The sequence below is a fragment of the Nyctereutes procyonoides genome, unplaced genomic scaffold (genome assembly GCF_905146905.1).
Source record: "Nyctereutes procyonoides isolate TBG_1078 unplaced genomic scaffold, NYPRO_anot_genome, whole genome shotgun sequence".
Lineage (NCBI taxonomy): Eukaryota > Metazoa > Chordata > Mammalia > Carnivora > Canidae > Nyctereutes > Nyctereutes procyonoides.
The window spans coordinates 23,446,162-23,471,262 of record NW_026575030.1 but is presented as its reverse complement, the minus strand read 5'-3'; the positions used below and the strand labels follow the sequence as shown (position 1 = coordinate 23,471,262).

Sequence of the window (25,101 nt, the reverse complement as noted above, 5' to 3'; positions counted from 1 at the left end):
CTGGGCACGTTTTATTTTAAGCTCTGCATTTACATAAAAAATGATCTTCCTCTCTCTCTCTTTTTTAAGATTTACTTATTTTTGAGAGAAAGAGCATGCACGAGCAGGGGGAGGGGCAGAGGGAGAGAGAATCTCAAGCAGATTCCTCTCTGAGTGCCGAACCTGACACACAGGGCTGGATCCCACCACCCTGAAATCATGACCCGAGCCGAAACCAAGAGTCAGACTCTCAACCAACTGAGCCACCCTGGCGCCCCTGATGTTTCTCTTTTTAAAGGAATTTGGAGTATCAGTTATTAAGGACAGAAATAAAATGGGAAGGTTGTTAGTGGGACGAGGGCTTTCCCTTTGACCTTGGGCTCATAGAGCTCTATGAAGCTCTTTCTCAAGATTAGCCCTGAGGATTACTTGTTCTAAGGGTACCTGCTGCCAAAAAAGGAAAAAACAAACAAAAAAAAACCCACGCCTGCTTCTCCTGCTTGGACAGAGACAAGTCCAGAGACATAAAGAGTGATCCTCCCAGTTCCCTAGACAACATTACAGAAAACTCAGTGGGATCGTCTGGGTGCCTGGAGAGCGTGGCTGGTCAAGCCCAGCTTTGGCCAGGTGTTAGTTCCATGGCCTAAGGCATCTGTGTTGTGGGAATTCATTCATTTCCTTGCCTCTGTGTTTTCTTGCTTGGGATACATTTTGTTCTGTCTCCTAGGAAAGCACCTTTTCAAAGTTCTCAGCCTTTCCCAGCTCCATCAATGAGGAAAGGTCTGGCTGCACGCAGCCCACCTGCTGCAGGGCCCCCCCTGCAGCCACAGCTCCCCAGGAAGAGGGTGGCCAGGAGCATGATTCCTTTCTTTTTTTTTTTTTAAGATTTATTTATTTATTTATTCATTCATTCATTCATTCATTCATTCACGAGAAACACAGAGAGAGAGAGAGGCAGAGACACAGGCAGAGGGAGAAGCAGGCTCCATGCAAGGAGCCTGATGTGGGACTCGATCCTGGGTCTCCAGGATCACACCCAGGGCTGCAGGAGGCGCTAAACCGCTGCGCCACCAGGGCTGCCCCACATGATTCCTTTCTGTCCTCACACACAGGGCAGAGATGGGCCACTAGTCCCCTGAAGTCAGAAGCTTGCCCCCTCAGCACTGCTGAAACCGAGCTGGACTAGCCGCTCCTGTCTCCTCTTCATCTCTGGCATCCCTTTTTGGCTAGCCACGTCTGTGGCAAGGATCAGAAACCTTCCTCCCCTATAGATTTCTTGGGAGGTATCCAACTTGATGATGTCTTTAAGATGGAAGCCAGGCCAGGTCAGGATGCTCAGCCTTTGCCATTTTCCAAGCTCAGATCTGCCTCTCTTTTGCTGTCATTAATGTCTGGTGACTCATCGGTGTCTGTCCCATGCACTGCTGCTAATTGGCAACCTCGTCAGCAGCCGTTGCTGCTTCCTGTCTCGGAGCTGCCGTCAGAGTGCCTTCTCTTCCCAGCTTTGCTAGCTGCTGAGGTCCACACGGAGTCTTTTGTTAACTTTGGCCATGATGGGCCATCTAGATGTGAACACCATGACATGAGGCAGTCATGGTCACAGACTTGGGAAGATCAGACTCTGGCGCTGGCTCTTACTAACCAGCTGGGAGATCTTGGGCAAATAGCCTTGGAGTCTCTATTTCCCTAGCTCTAAAATGGGGATGATGGTACAAACCCTGTCTACCTCACTGGGTTGTTGGGAAGAGCAAGCGGCTGGTGTGTGGAAACAGCTGTAACCTACGGACACATGTGATTGACCCCCTCCACTGCTCTGTACTCACTGTTCCTCCCACTCAGTAAATGAAGGTGCTCCCGAGGCTCCTCTTTTCAGCCTCTTTTCTTATCAGCAGAGTGGAGCAAGGGCTTGGCTCTGTGCTTTCCTTGTGGCGATCTCTCCGTCTGTGACTTTATCTACCTCCACGGTGTCAACAAAATGTAGTTCCATGGAGCCTGAGTCCCTAAGTTCCAATACCATGTATCACACTTCCTGCTTGACATCTTGGTCTGGGTTTTTCTCCCCACGTCCCAAATGCAAGATGTCTAAACTAAAATTCAGTGTCTTTCCATCCAGGAGACTGCCAGCTGACTTTCATGACTCTTCCCAAGTACCTCAGGCTCCTCTGCCTACATGCCTGTTTTGCCAGGGCCTTCATCATGTATCTCTCTCCCTCATATCCTTCATCCTCTCTGCCCATCATTCTGGGTCAGGCCCTGGTTAGCCCACGGGGAGATTGCTAGAGACTGCTGACTTCTCTCCCTGACCCATGACTTGCCCCTGATAGCCTGACGTGTGTATATTTTTTTAAAAAAGGGGCGCCTGGGTGGCTTAGTTGGTTGAGTGTCTGGATTTTGACTCTTGGTTTTGACTCAGGTCATGATCCCAGGGTCCTGGGACTGAGACCCGCTTCAGGCTCCCTGCTCAGCAGGATGTCTGCTTCTCCCTCTGCCCCTCCCCTCATGTATGCGCTCTCTCTCTCTCTCTCTCTCTCTCTCTCTCTCAAATAAAATAAATAAAATCTTTAAAACTACTGCAGCTGGAAAACCCTCCAGCATCTCCTGAATAAAGTCCTAGTTTCTTAGGGATTAAATCCTTTTCCAGAGTGATCTTCATGAACCTGTCCAGCCTTCTCTTCCTGCCCAATTCTGTGTCGGACAGTCCTGTAAGCCAGCATATTCCCTGCTTCTTGGGCTGCGTCTTGTTTGGTCTCACTTCGATGTCTGTGGAAATCTTACCCTCCCTTGAGCATTAGCTCTGTGAAGCTTCCATACTTATTCCTATTAGATCATGAGGCAGAGCATGTCGTGCCAACTGAACAGCACCAGCACATATGGCTCCAGGTTAGGCCTTGTGGCCTTAACTTTTACAGTAAGACCAGTTTTGCCTCATTTGGCTTTACAGACACCAAAAAGTGTTTGTATATAGTTCAAAACAATATTTATCTCAAGGCACCTGGGTGGTTCAGTCAGTTAAGCATCTGCCTTCACCTCAGGTCATGATTTCACGGTCCTGGGATTGAGCCCCCATATCCAGCTCTCTGCTCAGCAGAGAGTCTGCTTCTCCCTCTCCCTTTGCCCCTCCCCCTGCTCATGCTCTCTCTCTCTCAAATTAATAAATAAAATATTTTTTAAAAGAGTTAAAAAAATATTTATCTTATTAACAAATGCACCCAGGAGGCACAAGAGTACTACAGAAACTCAGAGAATTAAAAGTTCTTCATACGCAAAGGTGGTTTGGAAGGGCTGTGCAGGAAGGTGGGATTTGATTTTGCCATAAAGGATGAATAAACCTTTGGTAGAAATTGAGACATGGGGAGTGGGTATCCTAAGCAAAAGGACTAGAAGATACAAAGTAAGGGTCAGGGGAACATAGCATATATTCTGGAAATTTGGGCAGAGCTTCATAGTAGTATTAATGAAAATAGGTAACATATTTTGTTTATTAATATATGTTTTTAAATTTAAACTCAATACATAATGTATTATTGGTTTTAGAGGTAGAGGTCAGTGACTCATCAGTCTTGTGGAACACCCAGTGCTCATTACATCATGTGCCCTCCTTAAAGTCCATCACCCAGTTACCCTATCCCTATTCCCACCCCAGGAACCCTCAGTTTGTTTCCTATGATTAAGAGTCTCTTATGGTTTGTCTCCCTCTCTGATGTGGTCTTGTTTTATTTTTGCCTCCCTTCCCCTATGCTCCTCCGTTTTGTTCCTTAAATCCCATGTATGAGTATAAGTGAGACCATATGATAACTGTCTTTCTCTGATTGACTTATTTTGCTTAGCATGATACCCTCCAGTTCCATCCATGTCATTGCAGATGGCAAGACTTCATTTATTTTGATGGCTGAGTAACATTCCATTGTGTATGTATACCACTCTTCTTTATCCCTTCATTGTTGATGGACGTCTGGGCTCTTTCCATAGTTTGCCTATTGTGCACGTTAACAGCTAACATATTTTGAGTGCTGTAGATACTTTACCTGTACTACCTCACGGCAATCACAAGAAGTGGCTCCCGATGAGGAAACTGAGGCACACAGGCAACTGACTTGTTGAAGGAAATCCATCGACTGAGTAGGAAGTTAGGACCCAAACCCAGCATCCTGACACCCGGGTCTGGGATCCTAACTGCCGTGGTATATTGCCCGCCTGCAAGGGGTCTTAGACACAAGCGGTCCAACTCCCACCCTGTGCAGGGGTCTCAGACTGTCCCATTCCCAGGAGAATAAAAAGCCTAGACCCTTGCAGGTACACTATTAAGGATTCTGTAAGAAAGAAGAATTCAAAAATAAGATAGGGACCGTATTGTCTTTGAATGTGGAATTAGATGCTAGCCGGTATTCAGTGGAATTGAAAGGTTTTGTGCAGGGAAGTGATGTAAGGATAGAGGAGGACGTGGAAGATTAATCTCATGGTAGATGTACACCGACACTAGGGAGATCAATTAGAATAAAAAAAGAACTTTAAAGTAGACAGTTATTACTGGAACAGGCTGCTGAATCAGTCTGGGGAAATGAACAGAATGGTTTTTAGAGGATCCCAGGGCTTCTGGTTAAGTTCTATTTCAGGCTTATTCACCCCGTGTTCTTTGCAGCATCCCACAGATGTGGGGGATGGAGGGAGTCAGTGATTTAGGAAGCATTTATTGTGTGCCTACTGTATGCCAGGCATTGTGCTAGATACCTAAAATTGGAAAGACAGGTTTAGGTGCCTCTAGGGAAGGCGCTGCCAGAGGCACAGGTGGTGTCCATCACCAGGAGAATTGGTAGGAAATCAAGAACTTAATGATTATTGAACACAGTTTTGTGCTGAATCCTCTGACGTGGGTCCACCTCATTCAGTTCTTTTAAGAGGCCGATGATTATTTTCATCACCCACGTCTCCCGCACAAGGAGCCTCCGTAGAGTGAGTGACTCGCCCAAGGTCACACGATTGCTGAGTGGACATGGTCTCCTGAATCAAGTCTGTTGTCCACTTGAAAGGATGGTTCTCCTTTTTCCTCTCCCTATGTTTCCTTGTATATTGTTCAGCAAAATAGCTTCCCGGATTTCTTCTCTCTGCTTCTGTAACTGCTCTTGGCTCTTTGAACCTCTTTCCCCTCTCCTCCATGCTGCCCTGCTTTGTGGAGCACTCTTTCTGTATCTGGCCACTCTGTCTTCATTCTCTGGTAAGAAGAGATTCAAAAGGTCCTCTTTCCAAGCACCTGATCCTGCGCTAGAAAAGAAGATTCCTGCTTCAGGGAAGGAGTTTTAGGTAACTCTGGGTTGTTCTTAGTATTTAGTAAGACAGCTACTAAAATTCTCCTTTCCTAGTTAGGGGTGTCAGGTATAGGGACCCCTGCAACCAGAACAAGTTTAGACTTTGGAGATGGTCCAGTCAGACCGAAGGTGATGGTTACAAACAGGAGGGGAGAGGTAGGGGACCTAGCCATCTGGAAGGAAGAGAGTCAGGCAGGTGGATTGCCATGAGAGCCACACTCTCTACTTGGCCACATATGAGCTGTGAGGTCTGAGAACGTTGCACAGAAAGCCGAGGTGGACAGATTGAAGACAGGCCATGAGGACGTTGTGATCCCGTCACTTAAGAGAGGAATAGTACAACCCTCGTTGATATGGGCAGGGAGAAGGCATCATGTGTACTTGGGAGGCAGTAGCCCCACTCTGGGACCTGTTGGAACTTGGTAGCAAGGCCAGGTGTCTTGCTCAGCCCTCGGAACTCTGGTTTCCCTCTGGGATGACTCCCCCTACAGGGCAAGTGAAAGGAACTTCTGATACAGAGGGCAACCCCTGGCCCAGACCCAGCATCTTCCAGAGCTCTCAGTCATTCCCAAGCTGGGTTAGCTTGCCTTGCTGCCCAAGGCTGCCTGTCACCCTGTGAGGCTCTGTCCCCTTCATCTGTTTCTGGCGGGACAGATGGATGGGCTGTGCATGGACCTGTGGGGTTGTCTGCGGGGCGGGGCGTGGATAGACCAGTTCTCCCTTTGCTCCCAGGTGCTGGCTGGGATGAACATCTACCCCTCGGAATTTGAAAACATCAAAGAGGAGTATAATGTGCGAGGCTACCCCACCATCTGCTATTTCGAGTAAGTCCCCTGCTTCCCTTCGGATGCTCACTCCCCTCCGTGACGGCGTTTGCTTGCCTGGCTGAGCCCACGTTTGTCTGTCCACGTTTCACAGGAAAGGACGGTTTCTGTTCCAGTATGACAACTATGGATCCACGGCCGAGGACATTGTGGAATGGCTGAAGAAGTAAGTGGGACGGTCGCCTCAGGGCTGTGTGCCTGGAGGGGAGGGGGGTGCTCAGCTAGACCCCAGGGCGGCTCCTGGTCCTGGGGCTGAGGCTGGGGAAGAGAACCGGGAAGGGAAAGATCTCATCGTGCTTTCTGGGTTGCTTCCAGGTGAGGTTGGGTCTTCGTGGGTTTAGGATATAGGAATCGGGAGGATTTGGTGTGACTCTGACCATAGTTGACTGCATTTCAAATCATTTTATCCCCTTTACTATCCGATGGATAGGGACATTTCTCATCTGGGATGTCAGTTCGGAGAGAGGCTCACGGCAGGTGTTTCTGAAAATCGGATTTTCAGTTGAACACTTATTTCAAACACAACACTATATTAGGTGCTATGAAGCTCCTAAGAAATACTCTGATACCTCAGATTTGCAGAGTGCTTTGCCATTCACGTGCACTCCCCACAGACGCTGCTTCATGGCAACCCGTGATGCTTGGTTCTAATGTGGTTAGATCCTCGTGATCCAGAGCACCCCTTACCTGAACCCCTACCCTGCTAGGTATGGGACTCTGGCATGACCCTGACTGGTGTGTTGGATAGGGAGTCTGGCTCCCCACCTCGTCTCCCACCATGGGAGCTGGGGAGGGGCCACCTCTCCTGGCAGCCTCCTGGGGCCATCCCAGCTGAGCACTTACCCTGCTTGCTTTGAGTTCTGCGTGTCATCAGTGTGGCACTTACCAGTCACTGCCCGTGTGTGGCTATGTGTGTGTATTTCTTGGAATAATACCAGCTAGCATTTTTTGGGCTCCACGTCGTGGCTGACCCTGTTCTAAAGCCTTTATGTGGATCTCACGTAATCCTCAGCACAGCCCTGTAAGGAAGACATCGTTATTAGCCTTATTTAATGAAAAAGGTAGCAGAGCACAGGGAGAAGGGGCTTGTCCAGGCTCCTGCAGTAGACAAGTAGCAGGGCCAGGCTTGCTCCTGCCCTGGACAGCAGCTCCCCTGAGTTCTGGTTGGAGCCCCCTTCCCCTTCCCCAGTTGCCAGCATGGTGGATCTTCATTGACGTCATTACCCAAGGGGAACAAGGTTAAGGAATTAGTCATCCGAAGATAAGGAGGATGAAAATGTGTGTTTTCAGAACGGGAAGGAGGATTAATTTTTGTACCCCTCCCCCACACAAACGAACAAAGGAACAAACTGTCAGATTCTAAGGGTTGAAGCTCTCAGTCTTCTGTTCCGTGGGTCCCCAGGAGATAAGATACAGCAGTAGCATCCCGTTTGCACAGCGCCTTTTGTTTCTTGGAAGCATTTTCTTATCTCTGTCCCCATCTATTCCCTCATTTCCAGCTCCTGCCCAGGAAGGGGGGTGAGGGTGCCATTCTCCTGTGTTCATTGTTTTAACCTGAGCCTTCACTCCCCTGTCTTCCTTTTACATTTGATAATAAGCATGTCCTCTCCTTCAGCCAGACACCTCTTACTCTGCTTTGGGAGAAGGTTTCAACAAATAGCAATCTCATTTGTCACCAGAGCATAAAATCTGTCTGCCTCTCTCCCCCTTCTCTAACCTTTTCTGGTTTCAAAATGCACTCGTATCTTTTTGGAAGCATAAGGTTAAGGGGTTTTTTTGTTTTTGTTTTTTGTTTTAAGTGTTGAGAATTGCTTGCTAACCCTACACAGGGGAGCACATCAGTGGAGTCTCTGAGACAGGTGATTATCTCCCCACTGGAGCCTGGCACTGCCCCCTCCCCCCACCCATCCCCACCCCAGCTCCTCCACCAGGCTGCTCTGGGCGGAGAGCTGGAGGCAGCCCCAGTCTGGTGCCTCCCCACTTGTACTTTCTCTTTTCTCCCTCTCCTCACCCCACGTGAGGAGGAAACCTTGTTGGTAGTTCCTGGTTCATCCCTGGTCTCCAGGCTGAGAAGGTTGGTGGGGTGACTCCAGGGAAGGGGGTGTGGCGCAGCCTCTGGGTCTCCCTGGGCAGCCCTGCCCAGCTGTCTGACTCTCAGTGATCACTGGCTCCTCTGAGGGCAAAACTGTAGCCTCCCCACCCCCCGCCCCAGCACAGCAAGAGTAGTGAGCACCCCTTGAAGGACTCCCAGTGAACCCCCTCATCTCACGCCCCAGCAAGACCTAGTAATGTCACTGTGCTGCCAGCTGGCTTCATTTAAAAAATATATATACTTTCTGATTCCAAGGCTCTTCAAGGGAGATATGCTATTATACAAAAACTTAAAAATATATTTAAACAAAAGGAAAAGCTCTTCTCCCTCCCCACCCAAAGATGATGTGTTGTAATATTTTGGTGAATTTCTTTCCAGTCCCCCCCCCCCACCGCCCCACGTGTACTCAGCTCTGTGTGTGGCTTTCCCCTATGTCAGGTGTTTTAAATCTTCACTGACTTTGTCCCACATCCTGGTGGTTAGCAGTGTACCCATATTTCCTTCTTCCCGGCACCTCTTCCCCAGGCCTTCCCATTGGCTGCTCAGGGCTTAGGTATGGCCGAGTGTAGAAGAATGAGAGTGGATCCAGCCTTGCTATAAGCTCTCTGGATGACTTTCAGAAGCCCAGGAGAGAAGAACCCAGATCTCACCCCACCTCCACCCCCTGCCATGAGTGGCTGGCCACTGGGCACTGAATGAGGCCAGGTAGAGACGTTGGGGTCCCAGTTGCAAGGACTCTGGGGTGGGTGCGTTGATCATGGCAGGCGTGCAGGCTCCATGCTGCTGTTTCATGCTGCTGAGTTGGGCTTGGCACCTAGAGGGGATATACACGGTAGTCCATTTTGACCTAGCCACCCCTTTCTGCTTACATATTTTTATTCCAACCAGAAGTGAACTGAAAGCGATCACAAAGTTTTCTTGACTTGTAATGCTTATTGCATCTTCTTCTCTGTGGCACGGGCACGTACGTCAGATAAGGGTCTGATTTGTGGGAACTTCCCAGGAAATCAGAGTCACAGGATTGGAAGGGAATAGAAACATCACTAAATCTGTCCCTAGCCGTGAGCCTTGTCACGTTTGCATTACCTCTAGGACAGATGTGATTCTCTCAGTCCTGCTGAAACACCTCAGAGAGCAGGGCCTTGACTCATGTTGGGGTCACCTACTCCTGCTTGAACGATTCTTTGACTTCAGTTTTATTTTTATTTTTTTAAAGATTTTAGTTATTTATTCCTGAGAGACACAGGAAGAGAGGCAGAGACATAGACAGAGGGAGAAGCAGGCTCCTCACAGGGATCCTGATGCGGGACTCAATCCTGGGACTCCAGGATCACACCCTGAGCCAAAGGCAGACGCTCAACCACTGAGCCACCCAGGTGTCCCTGATTTCAGTTTTAAATGATATCTAGGAACATTCAGGTAGTACTTTAGAAATTTATCAAATATCTTACTCCAGAGCATCATCTGTCTCGATGTACCTGAGAGGTGAAGAAGGGCCTCCAAATACACAGTCCTGTAGATATTTGAAGTCTAGTTGGTTGTCTAGCACTAGAGCTGGTTAAGTGGAGGAAATAGGGCTCAAATTCAGCTCTTCTGAGTCCCAGCATGGCTCTCTCTCCCTCTTATCTGTTGTAGATAGAAGGTTCTTAACTTCCAGTGACTGAAGCTTCTCTGGAACTTCCACTGGTCAGCATTGCTTTTCTTCCTCAGAGCCGTAGAAAATAAATGTTTATTTCTCTTCCTGGTGCAGTCTGAAATATTTGAAGATAGCTGTTGTGTCTCCCCTGTCTTCCCTTCTCCACCTCTACTTCCTTTAGGCATTCTCCTCTCATTCCATCATTTATTCAGAAAGCACTTACCGGGTGTGTGCTGCCCATTAGATGCAGGAGGTCCAGCGGTCAGGGGGGGCCCTGTCTTCAAGGAGACAGATGGTAAAAGGCAGAAGTCAGCAAGAGTGTTTGGCTTCAGATTCCTACTCCGTCCTTCCCTTTGCAGTGGCCCTCTTACCACTATGCCCAGCTTTGCAGTCCCTTCCAGAAAATAAACCATGTCTATGGGGTGGGAGAGGCCTGTTCACCGGGCTGATAGCACGAGGGCCAGGATCTGAGGGCCTAGCTGCTCAGGCTTTCGGTATATGCCCTGTCTCCAGCCCTGCTCCGAGGAGTGGTACCCTGGGGTTCTTCCGAGCCTTCGCCTTTGCTACGAGTGTTCGTGGGGTCCCTGCACCTCAGGTCTCTGCCCTGTTTTGTTAGATCAGTTTCCTAGCTTCTCAGATTGCACTGACCTCTTTTTCTCTCTTCACTGTTATCTTCTTTCCTGTTCTTTTTGCCCCTGTGGGTTCTTACTTTTTTTTTTTTTTTTAAGTCTTGTCCTATTATTTTAGTGGTTTTAGAGTTGTGTTCTCTGTCTTTAGAAGTTTCTCAGGCACTTTCATATTCCTGTACTGCATCTAAGTCACCACTCTCCCATTCTGTGCTCTCACAGGATGTTTAACAGTTGTTTTAATTTTTTAAAACAATTATTTATTTATTCATGAGGGACACAGAGAGAGAGAGAGAGGCAGAGACACAGGCAGAGGGAGAAGCAGGCTCCATGCAGGGAGCCCGATGCAGGACTCGATTCCCAGGACCCCAGGATAAGGCCCTGGGCTGAAGGTGGCGCTAAACCGCTGAGCCACCCGGGCCGCCCCTAGTTATTTTAATTTTTGAACAGATTCCATTCACATAATTAAATAATTCTGTAAAAGATACTTAAAAATGATGCATTAGAAAGTCTCGCTTCCACCTGTGTCCTTCATCCTGTTCTACCTCCTATTCCCTAGAGGCAACTACTTTGATTGGTTTCTATATGCAGATATAAGCAAATAGGGATGACTATTTTTTAGCTCTCCCTACTTTATGCAAAAATTAGTACAGTGTGGCCTGTTCCGAAAGTCCCAGTGGTCTGTCCACGTCAGCACCTGGAGCGCTCTCTTGTTATTCCTTACCTTGCCCGGCCTCCGTCGTGGACGGCCTGCAGCTTATGTAACCATTTCCGACCAACGAGCACTAGGTTGCTTCTAGGCTTTGCCATGACAGATAATCTGCAACGAATACTTCAAACATACACAGTTTTGCATGTGTGCATTTGTATCGGAAAGGAAAATTCCCTGAAGTGGAATTGGTGGTATTTGGAGGCCAAGTATGGGAGCCTAGGTCTCCTGGTGTTGGTCTGGGACTATCGTCTGGCTCGTGACTCATTCCAAAGCACCATTTTGCCACCAGCCCCATCTGATGTGGGATGTACACTGGCTGGAAATGGTTTGCCCTCTTCCTGCTGCTTCCCTCTGCTTGGGCCCAGGGTGGCTGACATTGAACCTGGGCTCTCCGTGGGGTGGGGGCAGGTTACCCTCTCTGCTAGCCACTCGGCAGGGGGACAGCAGATCCCAATGTGTTGGCCATACTCTCTCTCATGATTTCTAGCGCTGGCTGCTGGAACTGTACACTTTGTTCCTACTGTAGGCTCTCCAAGGCAGGAAACAATGGTTGTCTTTCCCATTTGTCATCCTAAAGGGTTTTTTCAAAGTGGCAATTAAGGTGCTCTGGCAAAGATGCTTGTGGCAGCAAAGCAGCTGGAGCTTGTGTCACCAGCAGTCCTGTCCTCCGCTCTGGAGCAACAGAGGGCCCCTGCGCGCCTCTCCCTGGAACAGCTGGTGACGCATTTACCAGCATGTGGTCGTCCTGGGTGGAAGCAGACTCCCAGGAGCTAAGACAGCTTCCTGAGGTTTTCAGCTCGCAGATGGGGAGGGGGCATTTGGACTGCCTCCAAGCCCGACCCTGCAGCATGCTGCCTCTGGGAGAGCCAGATAACTTTGTTCCTGGTTTCTAGAAAGGATAAGTGACGTAGTGTAGATGCTGTTGAGGTGACGGCGTCCCCGATCTTGTACCCCTTGGCCCCAGTCTTCCTCATCGTGACTGTCCTCCCACGCTGGCCAGTGAACACGTTTGCACCACCTGTGTGACAGCCTCCCCTTCCCAGCCCCGGCCCCTTCCCTCGCCCGGATTTGCTCTTTCTCAGACCCTCGGCCTCTCCTTTCTCCTTCCCTCTCGCTGTGCGTACCCCTGCCGCCCCCACCCGGTTCTTTCCTCTCCTGACTCTCTGCCCTTGCCTGTGGGGAGCTACTAAACACAACGGCCAGCTTTGCCAAAGGTCGCTCTTTGTTGTTGCTATATATTCTTGCCAGGTTGCTGAAAGTTTGAAAGAGCTTGAGATGCTATCAAACCCCCAGATTCCTGGGAGGAAGAGGGTTTTCGTGAGTTGCTTAGGGAGCTCGAGCTAAGAGCCACTATTTGTAAGACACTCAACTAAGCCCCTCTGGGGCTCTGTGGGGACGAAGAGGCAGGCAGGGCCAGATCACCCAGCCTCTGCTCCTCCACTGAGGGGTTTCTGGTGAGCCCCTGCAGCAGCCACGCGAGCCAGTGGGGGCTACTGCCAGGGGGCTGGATGTCATAGGGCTGCTCAGGCCCCGGGCTTGCTCTGAGCTCTGCCTGTTTTTGGTCTTCCAGTCCGCAGCCGCCACAGCCCCAGGTCCCCGAGACTCCCTGGGCAGATGAGGGCGGCTCCGTTTATCACCTGACCGACGAAGACTTTGACCAGTTTGTGAAGGAACACTCCTCTGTTCTCGTCATGTTCCACGCCCCATGTGAGTGGAACCTTGCTCCTCCCGCCACATCCTCTCCTCCCTGAGCGTAGGACGGGCCCTGCTCTGGGACGCGAGTCCAGGGAGCACTTGCCTGGTGGATGCCTCCTCTGTGCCAGGACGCCCTGGGGCCAGGCGAGGTCGCGGCCCTCACGGCACACCCAGCCCACCCTGCGTCACCATCGGAGCAGCACCAAAGTCCTGATCAAGTTGCAGTGTTCCTCAGCTCAACCTGGTGGGCCTGAGCGGCTTCCTCTAAGTCCACACGAGTCAGGAAATGCAAGTGAATTTCCCAGAATTGGAGGAATTAGGACTGGAAGGGCCCTTAGATAACCACGTAGGACAGTAATCACCCCTAATCTAGGTGGGGAAATTGAGCCCTGTATCTTGTCCAGCAGCTGAGAGGGCACTGTAAGGCCAGGGCCAGAGATCTCCCAGCATCTAGAATGCTTTCCTTCTGCTTTACCAGGAAGTTTCATAGCCTGAAGCGGCCACAGTGGATCAAGGAAGGGACATGTGTGAATGCTGTAAAAGGTGTTTGCAATAAGGGCTGAAGGGCCTGTAGCTCAAGAATTTTCTAGGTCACTATCCTCCCCATTCCCATGGAGAATGGGAAATTGATTACAATTTGTTTCCAAGAGAGAGAAGGTTGTTCCTAGGGAGGTGAGCAAGGGGGTGACAGCCCCAAGGACATAGAAGTCCTAGGAAAATTGGGCCCACCCCCATTGGTGGACAAGATGGGTCCTCAGCACCCTGGAGCAGGTGCATGTGTTGGGGAGAGCGTGCTCTTCTCAGAGCCTCATGCCAGCTCTCTGGCCTAGTGAGGGCAGGGAAGAGATTGTGAAAAAGAAAAACAAGAAGTAACTACTTGGTGGATCAGCGCCATAACCATCCAGTCCAAGGAGGCACATTCAGTGAGGACAAGACAGTATTAATTCATGCCAACAGTTGGGTATCACCCTCTGGTGAGAAAGTGGCTCCCCACAGGGTCACCTCCTTTCATCTTACCCACAGTGCTGAAAGGCAAGGATGATTAGCCCCATTTTACAGATAAGGGGACTGTCACACAGAAATGGCACAAATTGTTCGCTGCTCCCTAAATGCTATACTGCTCACCCCTGGTCTGCTCTCATCCCCCGACCCCCTGCTTTTTAGTATCCCATGGGTTTGGTTAGTCAGGAGCTCCTCATAAGCCGATCACTACCACAGATTTCCCCAGCAACTCCTTTCTCATGAGTGCCAGGTTCTTAAGAGAATCCAAAGGAAAAGTATTCCTACAACCTTTCTTCTGAATTTCCAGAAAACTGACATAACACGCAAAAAACTAAGTTTCAGAGAATCTCCCAATGAAGGGCCATGATGGGGCCCAAGGAGCACTTCACCCCCAGCCCTGCCAGGGCCTCATGTCCCTAGAGTTGGCGGGACCTGAGAATCTGCAGTGTCTGCCTGGCTGAAATGTGTCCTCCCAGCCCATCCGGGAGCTGCTGATGGAAGCAAATGTGGCAGGAAGTTACACAGCAGGTAGAGTTGGGATCACCCTGGGAAGATCCTAGGTGTACACCCCCGTCGCAGGAGTACAGGCAGAGAGTGGCGGCTGTTTTCAGTCTCCCTGGGGAGCTTCACCCCCCGTCTCTCTGTCCTTGCAGCCCGACACAGTACAGAGCGGTTTGAGCAGTGGTCTGTGGTTTGGGCCTTGCAGCGTGAAGAGCGTGTGTCCCCTTTGATGAATCCTGTATGTTATCCAGAGACAGTGTGCACCAGACAGATGGGGATGTTTTGACTGTGTTCTTTCTTGTCGTCATAGGTTGTGGGCAATCCACTGTAGCAGCTGATGCTTGCAGGGTCCGGGGGCCTAGTGTCCCTCCTTTTCTCTTCCCCTCCTACCCCTACCACATGCTCTTCCCTCCCTGACCAGAAGATCTTGTTCATCACTTCCCCCTTCCCCCACCCAAGGTCGTCTGTGGCATGGTAGGGCTTAATGGATGAGAAAACAAGCCAATGATGAAGGTGTTTAGAGCTAAGTGAGAGAAAGAACTGGAAACCAGATGGCAGCTTTTGTCTTCCCCCATTAGTCATTATTAATAAATATTTTGAAAGCCACCCTGCTTCATGTAGAACCCTGTGGGGGAGGGGCTCTGGCTGCAGATTTAGCAAACGGAGACCTCTGAGGGTGTCTGCCTGTGAGGGAGTCTGTATTCTCTGGTGAGGTGCCCACCAGCCACCCCCCCGCCCAGCTATGCATGTGTGTGCATGTGTGGCTTTCTTTCTGCCAGGTTGGTGGGCAAAAGCATGAGGTAGAGCTTCCTGTTAGGCTCCCATCGAATAATCTCTCTACGCAGGCCCTCCATATCTGGGAGCATGCATGGCCTGTCACCTGGAAGGGGATGGAACGTGTGTGATTTTTGAGAGAATTCAGAACCGAGGAGGGGATGGCTGGGAGTAGAGAGCTCCTGGCTGCCTAGCTGTGCACCGCTTGCTGGAGGGCTCCAGAGGACCCACGGTGCTTGTGAAACCGCTTTGGTGGCATTTGAATGACCAGGAAAAAGGACAAACGTCTGGAGGCCAGGGACTGGCCAGGCTATCCCAGGTTTTCAAAGTGCAGAAAAGGTGAATTCTGGAAATCACAGTAGTATTAAGGTTTCCATTCCAGACCAAACAGGGAGTGGTTTAGAAACAGCCCATATTGGAGACTTAGAAAAGCAAGTCGGCATCTGTCAACACAGAAGACCATAGTTTCTGCTAAGGATTGCTGCATATACTCAGTTTGTCTCTTGTGACAAGATTACTAGGCTGATGAATTAGCATGTCTTTCTTTTATCAAAAGCGAGTGTCTGTTTTCCTGACTGTGATGGGGAGAAGGGACGGGATGGGGCCACCCTGACTGCAGCACCTCCTTGGTGCTGAATGACTATGAGCCTAGCTTGCTTCTGTCGAGAGGGTGGTACTTGTTTTTTATTCAGCAGTTTTGTTAAAACTATAAAAAAAAAAAAAAAAACAAGGCATACTTCTAAATCTGCAAAGGTTAGAGCTGGAAAAAGGATAGCTGGCTAAAATATCGAACAATTGCATTTAAGATTTTTTAAAGACGCCAACAGACTGAAATAGGGCCCAAAGTGAAAAGCTGACTTTATTTTTATGACTTTCTGGCAATTAAAGAGGAATGCATGTACATTTTGTAAAGTGATAATATGGGAAAATACATAGAAGAAAGTTGACATTCCTGATACTCCCAGGAAGAGCCGCAGCCCCTCTTGACAGTGTTCCTTCTGTGCACAGAGTATATGCTCCATGTCTGTTGCTCAAGGTTCTGCTCTGAAAGGCCAGGGAGTAAAAGGGTCTTCAGCTTTCCACCGGACTGGTGCCTGCCCCGGGTGGGGTTCCCTGGCACCTGTAGGTTCCAGAGGCAGAGTACTTGGTTCCATGCCTAGAACTTTGATGGGGTGCATGGGGTGCTACGCTCCTGGGTTCTCGGCAGGAAAGGCACACAGGCCCCTCGTTGTTGCCTGTCATCAGACCTCCAACGGTCTGCTTCTTTACCCTCTTTTCCAGCTTTCCTGCCACTTAACGTCCGCCCTCAGCCTCCTCACCTTCCCTCCCTTCCCCTTCGCTTCTGGCTGGAATGGGTCTAGAAACCTCACACAGACCCTTCTGCATCCTCTGCCTCCGAGGCCTGAGTCATCACTGAACAAACAAGCACAGGCCCAGCACGGCGGGGACCCCTCCACGCACATGAGCTCCAGTTGTGGCCCCGGTCACACCGAGGGAGTGATGGCAGCTGAGGTTTACAGGCAGTCTTGCCCCGTGGACTTTGCCTTCCATCACAGGCTGAGCCTTCTGGGGGGTAGGGATTAGGAGGGGACGGTCTCAGTGTGAGCAGTGGGCTTGGAGAGGAGGGTGTGCAGGGCACAGTGCAAGGGTAGAGCCTGGGGGCAGCCCTCCACCACTCAGCGCTCCCCGTTTGTCGTCCATCTGGCCCTGATTGGGGGGCCTGGTATGGATGGGGGAGGCTGCAGCCCCAGGCCCTGTCCTCGGCCCCCCAGTGGACAAAAACGGTGTCCAGAAGGGGTGTGGCAGCGGGACGCTGACTGTTGCTGCTCCGTGGAGCCTCTTGTCTCGTTCTGCAGCGTCTGAAGGAGGAAAGTCAGACCATACATTGTCACTCGTCTTCTTGTCACTGCGTGTTTTGCTGCAGTCACAGCCACTGCTCCTCCTTTTCCGTGTACCTCCAGGCCTGCAGTAGGCCAGGGGAGGACACGGTGCTGTAATAACACAGCCTCAGTGAGCGTCACTCAAGTGGGGATGGTAGAAGGAACAAAGAGGGGCTCCAGGGAGGGTGCCCCTTCCCCATCCACCCCCTTTCCTTGGCAGCAGGCCCAGATGTGTTCTAAGAAGCGTGTGCTGGAGGCTTCTGGGCCTGGCCTGCCTTCCAGGAGCTGGGCTGCCTGTCTGGATTCCGTGGCAGATCCCTGTCAGACTCCAGATTTGTTGCTTCTTACTTTCTGTCTTATTCTCAAGTAATACGGTCTTTGTAGAAAATCTAGAAAGTGCAGAGAAGTATAAATGACTATGGGGAAAAAAACTACCTATAATCTCATTATCCAAAAGCAACTACTTTTCACTTTTTTGGTGTCATTCTTTCTAGTTTCTTTTTTCCACCCTTGTTTTTAATTGTTGTTGTTGTTTTTTATTTTATTTTATTTGAGACAGAGAGAGAAAGAGAGCGCATGTGCATGAGCAGGGGGAGAGGCTAAAAGAGAGGGAGAAGCAGACTCCCTGCTGAGCAGGGAGCCCTAAGAGGGGGAACCCAGGATCCTGGGATCATGCCTCAAGCTGAAGGCAGCCACTTAAGCCACTGAGCTACCCAGGTGCCCCTAATTTTTTTTTTTTTTTTTAGTTAACAAATAGGTAATTGACTTATTTGATATGTACATTTGTGTAACCATCATGCCATAAAACTCCTTTGTACTATCACTTGTATTTTTTAATTGCACAAATAATGTGAGGATAATATTTTTCCTTAAATATTTTATTTATTTATCTACGAGAGACACAGAGAAAGGCAGAGGCACAGGCAGAGGGAGAAGCAGGCTCCTCATGGTGAGCCCAATGTGGGACTCGATCCCAGGACCCCGGGATCACAACCTGAGCCGAAGGCAGATGCTCAAGCCCTGAGCCACCCAGGTGCCCCTGTGAGGATAATATTAATGACATTTTTGTTCTTGGCAGTTCAAGGTTCAAGGGATACATAAGACTGTAGTGCAAGCAGTGAAACCCCGGCTCCCCACCCTGTCTCCTGACCCGACTGACCCCATTGCTACCAGTGGGCACACCCTTCTTCTTCTGTACTTCTACATAAACAATAGTGTTTTGGTTTGGGTTTTTTTTATGTAAATAGTATCATTTCTGGTCTCTTTTTCCGTGGCTTGCTTTCTTTCACTTACCATTGGGTCTTGAAGATGTTCTTATGTACATGTAGATGTTGGTGTGTAAATCTACCTCCATCTTTTAACCGTTAAATAGTATTTAATAATTGAGATGTAGATTTTCAAATCATTCCCCATTGATAGACATTTGCTGCCAGTCTTTGATTGTTCAAACAATGCAACGAACATTTGTAAACATATGTATTTGGGAACATATCTAAATATTTACGACTACCTCTGAAACCGAAGCTCTGGGCCACAGGATAAGCATGCTTGCGCTTCCATGAAACTGCCAACTGCCCTCCAGAAGGGTTTCAGCACTCCTGGCCGTGTGTGTCAGAGCCTGCATCCTCGCCAGCCACGGACACCGTCAACCTCTTATGTGTCTGCCAAGGTGGGCAAAAGAGCAACTTGTCCACAGCTCCATGGCCTCCAGAGAAATTGAGCATCCTTTCATGTGCTAGTCAGCCTTCTATATTTCTTCTGCAAACCACCTATTGTATGCTTTGCCCATTTTTCCACTGGGGCTTTTTCTTCTTGAGCTGGAACTCTCTACTTACGAACGGTAATCTTTATGTTTTCTGCGTTCCAGATACTCTCTTTGTAGTCTCTTGCCAACGTTAACTTTCTTTATGGTGCCTTTCATTGCACAAAAGCTTTACATTTTGTGTAGTCAAATAGTGAATACAATATTTATGGAGCACTTACTATGGGTCAGGCATTCCTTCTAAGCACTCCCTGTACTAATTTAATATTCACAACAAATCCTATGAGGTAGAGATCATGCTTATCCTCAGTTTACAGGTTAGGAAAGAAAGGCACTAAAAGGTTGAGAAACTGGCCAAAGGTCACTTTGCCAAAAGGGTAGAGCCAAGATTAAAACCTGTACCTCTGAGGCCTGCCTTTCTTCATCCTGACCTCTGGGATTCATGGCTTGCTTGGGAAATCCAAAACACTAGTGCCCTGCATTTTGTTCTAATATTTTTGTTTTTTCATCTCATTCTCTAATTTATCTGGATTCTTTATTCTATTGTGCCAGATGGGAGGAAAGGATTTAATTTTATTTATTTATTTTTTTAATGTTTTTAAGATTTTATTTATTTATTCATGAGAGACACACAGAGAGAGGCAGAGACACAGGCAGAGGGAGAAGCAGGCTCCATGCAGGGAGCCCCATGTGGGACTCGATCCCACGATCTGGGATCACGACCTGAGCTGAAGGCAGATACTCAACCGCTGAGCCACCCAGGCATCCCAATTTTATTTCTTTAAATCCTTTTCTTCATGCATGTTTTTCCTTTACATTTTTTTAAAGATTATCTTGTATTTTCTCATGTTACTAAAAATGCTTTTCTGTGCATGCTTTTTGTGGTCACATAATATTCCATTGTATAATGGCACCGTAAATTACTTAACTGGCACCATAATGTTGAAGGTTCGAGTTGTTTACCGTATTTCTGCATTATAAATCACACTACAGAGAACAGTTTCATGCATAAATATTTGTCCACATGTCAGATTATTTCTTTAGGATAGAAGCCTGGAAGAAAAAATTTAAAAGCTTGTTATCTACATTTTCCACTAATATAAAGGAATTAAAAAAAAACAAGCCTCTTTTTGCACAAAAAGAAGGCTATGTGGTAGATGGAGGCATCCATCAGTGTATGAATCTGCCCCAGACTATCTGTGAGTGTCTACAAATCAGCTTTGTTGTGTAGACAGTTGGAAGCCTTGAAAGAGCCCTGAGGTCTCCAGCAGGTTGGGGTGGGGGCTCATCACAATGTTAAAACTTGAGTGTTTCTGCTAGCATCTGTAGGAGCCCCACTTCCCTGAAAAGCCTCAACCAAGATCCAGGCAAGGCAGCAGAAATGTGGATAGGAAAATCCAGGCTCCTATAGAGCCTCAGCTACAAGGGAGCTGAGATTAACCTGGCCCCCTGGAAAATTCTGGTTCCAGGATCCAGGAAGGCTCTCTAGCTGGTCTGTAATAAAACCATACATGTAATCAATGTAATCCAAAGGCATTGGAAAGCTCGGGGTTGACGGGAGGCTCCCATTCCCATAGCCAGGAAAGAGTGCTTGAGAAGTTGACATGCAGCCTCTGTGCCAGGTCATGAAAATCAGCGTAAGCGCACTTACACAGATGATAAAAACCCAACAAGGAAGTTTGGCAGTAAAACTTAATGGCCTATCAAATCACAATCAGGACACTAAAACGCAGTGGGCTGGAGTCCTGCTCCTGCTTTATAACTCCTCTGGCTGTCCCGCAGCCCACACAGCCAGGACATCCTGAAGGCCAGGCCCAGGAGTCCACCCATGACCCCGGTCTCTAGAGGAAGTGGGTGCCAGCAGGAGATGTTTGCTTGGCCAGACCTTTCTCCTCTTTGGGGCCCTGGCCAGTCTCTTTGTCATAAACTCTCTTAATGGAAGTTTGTTGCTTAGCCTTCGTATCTTGTTCAGGGAGCAGAGGGAATTGATGCTATAAGCAAAAGCCAAGACTGCTCTAGGGTATGAATGAGAAGCTGTAGAACAACATCCACAGGTGCTGGGGATTTCCAGAGATGTTTTTCAGACCTTGTGAGGAGCAGCAGAAATGTGTACGTGGTGGTGGGGAGGGGAGGGTACGTGCACAGTAACTGGCTTGGCTGCCAGTTATACTGAATAGGATGATCTGGTCAAACTGGCAACTATTCAGATACAGGCATGACCATTGCCCCAAAAGAATTTAGTCCGGTTAAAGCTGTTGTGCACAGGTGCAAACCTGAACAATGTAGCTGTGAGGTTAATTGATCCAAAAAGTGTGTGGAGTATCATCCTCAGTACCAGGGATGTGATGGTGAGCTGAACAGCCCGCCGAGCCTATGAGGAAGTCACATTCCAGACGCGATGGACAGGTTCAAATCAGCAGATTCGTCCAACTGTGTTGAGTACAGTTGAGACAATAAACAGGATAGCGGAAGAGAGCATGACATGTGAGGCTCCTGTGGGTTCGATGGTTAGAGAATTTCTCCATGGAAGCGAAATTGGAGCTCAGGCCTGCTGACGTGAAGTGGTCAGCCGTCCCCAGTCCTGGGGGAAAGATCGTGTTCCAGGTAGCCGTACGTGAAGAGCCCTGAGGTGGATGCGAGCTTGGTCTGATAGAGGAGAGCGAAGGCCGCAGGCTGCAGCATGGAGGACGGGAGGGAGGTGACCGGAGCTGAGGTTGACGGTCGGAGAGTCAGGTGGTGTGGCCATCTGAGAGTTGGGATTCAGATCTACCTGTGACGGGAGGCCATTGCAAAGCTTTAGCCAAGGGAGTTTGATCAGATTTATGTCTTGAAAAGATGTCCTGGGTGCTCCTAAGTATCAGAAGACAGCAATAGAACAGTCACAAGGCAGTCCAAAATTAAATGCCTCAGAAATGCATGAATAAGAAGTACTTTGTGAGTAGAAGAGGAGTGGGTGTTTTGGTGGGGTGGAGTGAACGGAAGACTCAAAGCAGGGGCCGGAGCTTGAAAGGGACTCTGTGGAGAGGCCTGGTCCTTCAGGGCAGCGGCGGTGATGGTGAGGAGCGGGTGCTGCTGGACAGAAGGACTTTGGAGAAAGGGTGGGGGGAGGGGGCTCGTGTGGACACAGCAATGGGAACTCCAGCCCAGAAGGTCCACCTTAATCCCATATTGGGGCCCCAGGTTTATCACTTCATCTCTCAGAGTTACCATTTCTGGCTCTAACGAGCTTTGTCTTACCGGTCTCGTTGGGCTGCTAATAAAAAGTGTGGAGCCGCAGTACAGAGAGCGCGTACTTTTATTATTTTAAGGAGAGACCCAGGAGCCTGGTCTGGAAGTTCAGGAGAGAGGCATGAGCACAAGCTAAAGAGTCTGGACTTCTGTGGCATATCCTCTGTCTCTCCCTCCTCTGTCCATGACAGACCTTTCCTCCCAGTGAACGAGCTCTCAAGCTCAGAGTCCATCTCTGGCCCACCACTGGCGGAAGCTGGCCTGTGATACGGAGTCTATTTGCCACCTCAGCAGGGCAGGGCCTCAAAGGGCCAAAACCTGATAAAGGTATGAAGATGAATTTTCTCATCTTCAGTCAATATCCCATATTGACTGGGATATTTTGGAAAGAAATCATGGTTTTGTGTCAGAGGCAATGGCTGGCTTTTCTTTGTCTTTCCTCCCCCATCCCCACTCCTTCCCACCGCCCACCTTGTCCGCGGGCCCTGCGGCCTCCTGGGCTGAGTGGGTCTGACTCAGGCCACTCACTTGCTCCTCTCCAGGGCACGCTGCATCTTGGGTGACAGATCAGCCTCAGGACTGTCTCTGAGCTTCCTTTTCTTGACTTGCCTTCGTGTAAGGTGAGCCTCTACTCCGTCAGTCAGGGAAGGCCAGCCTAGCAGCAGGAGAATGGGGGTAAGTCTCCAGGGGCAGGTTGCAGGGAGCTGTCAGCCTGGATGTAGACCCAGGGTGAGTCCCCTCCTAGAGTTCTAGAACCCCTTCATCCCAACCATAAGCTCCCACAGAATGACTTATTCCTTTGATTTTAGTGAAAACCACCAAACAAAAAAAAAAAAGTTCATTTTAGTATATTCTATGTTATGTCAGTAGAATCTTCCCTAAAATATCTCATTACTCCTGACACATGGGTCAGCGTGAAAGGGACACCCGTGGGGACAACTCTGCGCCTCTGTCCTACCTCCCATGGGAAAGTGAATGCCCCAGAGTCGGTCCTCATCTGCCTTGGCTTTCAACCGGGGAGCCAGTCAGGGGGTTGGGTCCCTATGAAGTTACACATAAATTTGGACTATTTATGCATCAGTGTGGGAGAAGGGGAGAAGCAGCTTTATTAAATTCTCCAGAGTGTCAGTGATCCAAGAAGGCCCAGAGACCCAGCCTGAGCCAAGGAAGACATTTCTCCCTTGTGCTGCGGCGAGTCGCCGCCGCCTGCAGGGAGTGTGGGACAGGCCTGCATGGTGTCCCGAGCCGGGCTGCAGGCCGCGTGCTTTCCGTCTGGGGGAGGCACCGCACGCTCCCTCTGCTTCAGGCCCATTCTGTGAAATGGGCGTCTGTGGTCGTTCCTGAGAATCTGCCTAGAATCTGTGGATGAAATTGTTTCTCTGGGGAGAACACATTTTCAGTTCCAAACAACCAACCTACCACAACGAAACAAAACACCCTTTGTAACCCGATGGCTCAGAAAGTAACAAATGGTTTGTGACAGCACTACATGTTTACTTCTGGAAAACGACATTCTTGCGTTTCAAAGTCATGATGACCTTGATACCCCTGCGGTTCACGGGGTCCTCAGTGGGCTCCAGTCAGACCACGAGCTCAAAGCTGTCCCTCATCCTTGGGCCCATTTGAGAAGGACCGTCAGGCTGGTGCAGCCGAGAATCATAGCTGCTCCCTGGGCCGGCCTCCATCAGGGACGGTTCCACCCATGATCATCTCGTGTCGCCCGAGTGCTCTGTCCAGAGGCAGGGCGGACAGCTCTCCGGCCTGGGAGCTGGATGATGACGTACAGTTTCTGCTGTCACTGTGGGGTGCGGGGTGCGGCATAGCCACTGTTCAACCCCTTGTCCCTAGAAGGGATGGGTCAGCAGACTGAGGACGCTGGGAGTGGGCAGGAGTGGAAAGGACATGGTCCCTGGTGGCACCGGGACTGAGCTCTGTGAATGACCTGGAGGAGATAGGAACTCTTGCCTCGGCCAGGTGCTCACAGAGGAGCCAGAAAGCCATTTCCGTGGCTTCCTAGTGGCTTCTGGAGGCTGTGGGAGGTCCCCTCGGCTAATCCTGGAGAGTCTGTCTGCGTCCCTTTGCCCCAAGTCAGTCGTGAGCATTGCGGTGCTGTCGGCTTCCACACAGCAGCACCCACCGTGAGAAGGCTGAGCTTGGCCCCTGCCTTCTGCTTGGCCTGCTTCCTGCCTGGCCTCCACACCGCCAACGTCCCCTTTCAAGCCATCTCGAGCCTCACCCAGTCTGGACCTCCTCACTTCACGGCCCTGCAGCATTAGAAGCCAGAAAGTACTGTCCACCTAAAACAAAAGCCACGTACAGGGGTACCCGGGGGGGCTCAGTGGTTGAGCGTCTGCCTTCGGCTCGGGTTGTGATCCTGGGGTCCTGGGATCGAGTCCTGCATCGGGCTCCCCGCAGGAGAGAGGGCTCCCCTCTCCCTGTGTCTCTGCCTCTCTCTCTCTCTCTCTCTGTGTGTGTCTCATGAATAAATAAAATCTTTTAAACAAACAAAGAAAGCAAGCCATGTACAAATGTCCTGACATCACTTATCAAAGTGCTTGTTTGCTTTTCAATGTATCAGGTCTTATTATTCATGACATTACTGCATTTGTGTGGTGGTGAGGAGAGGACAGAGTGGCCTTTATACCAAGAGAAGGGCATTTGGAAATGACCGATCACATCCCTGTGCCTACCCTATCATGCGCCCTCCCGTGTGGGGATAACCGGAATGTATTCTTGCTTCTGTGAAGGCTTATTCCCAGGTCAAGGCACAGATCCCCTTCCGCCCTGGGGTGGGGTGATGACAGCCATAGTGGCAGGAAGCACACGCTGCCTGTGGCTATGGCCTCCAGCCACGTGACTCTGGTTCTCCGCCTAGCTCTGCGACTTCTGGCTGTGTACGCAACCTCAGCCAGTCGCCCACCATCTCGTGTCTTAGTTTTCTCATCTGTAAAATGGAGATCATGTGGTTTACACCTTGTAGGGCTGTCGTGAGGCTTAGAGCAGTGCCTGGCACACAGGACCTATCTGTATATGTTCCCAGGATTTTTTTTATGTGGTTACTTCATTTTTGCCTCTTGCGCTCTTTCC

The 25,101-nt window shown here is 49.7% G+C and overlaps 1 protein-coding gene across 1 annotated transcript in view; it reads left to right on the top strand.

Moving 5' to 3' along the window:
• Window positions 1–25,101, top strand: part of PDIA5 (protein disulfide isomerase family A member 5) — a 93,634-nt gene that overhangs the window by 52,308 nt on the left and 16,225 nt on the right. The window contains exons 9-11 of the mRNA XM_055316339.1: window positions 6,015–6,106; window positions 6,201–6,272; window positions 12,743–12,879. Coding sequence (XP_055172314.1) covers window positions 6,015–6,106; window positions 6,201–6,272; window positions 12,743–12,879 — 301 coding nt within the window. The remainder of the gene's footprint in view (window positions 1–6,014; window positions 6,107–6,200; window positions 6,273–12,742; window positions 12,880–25,101) is intronic.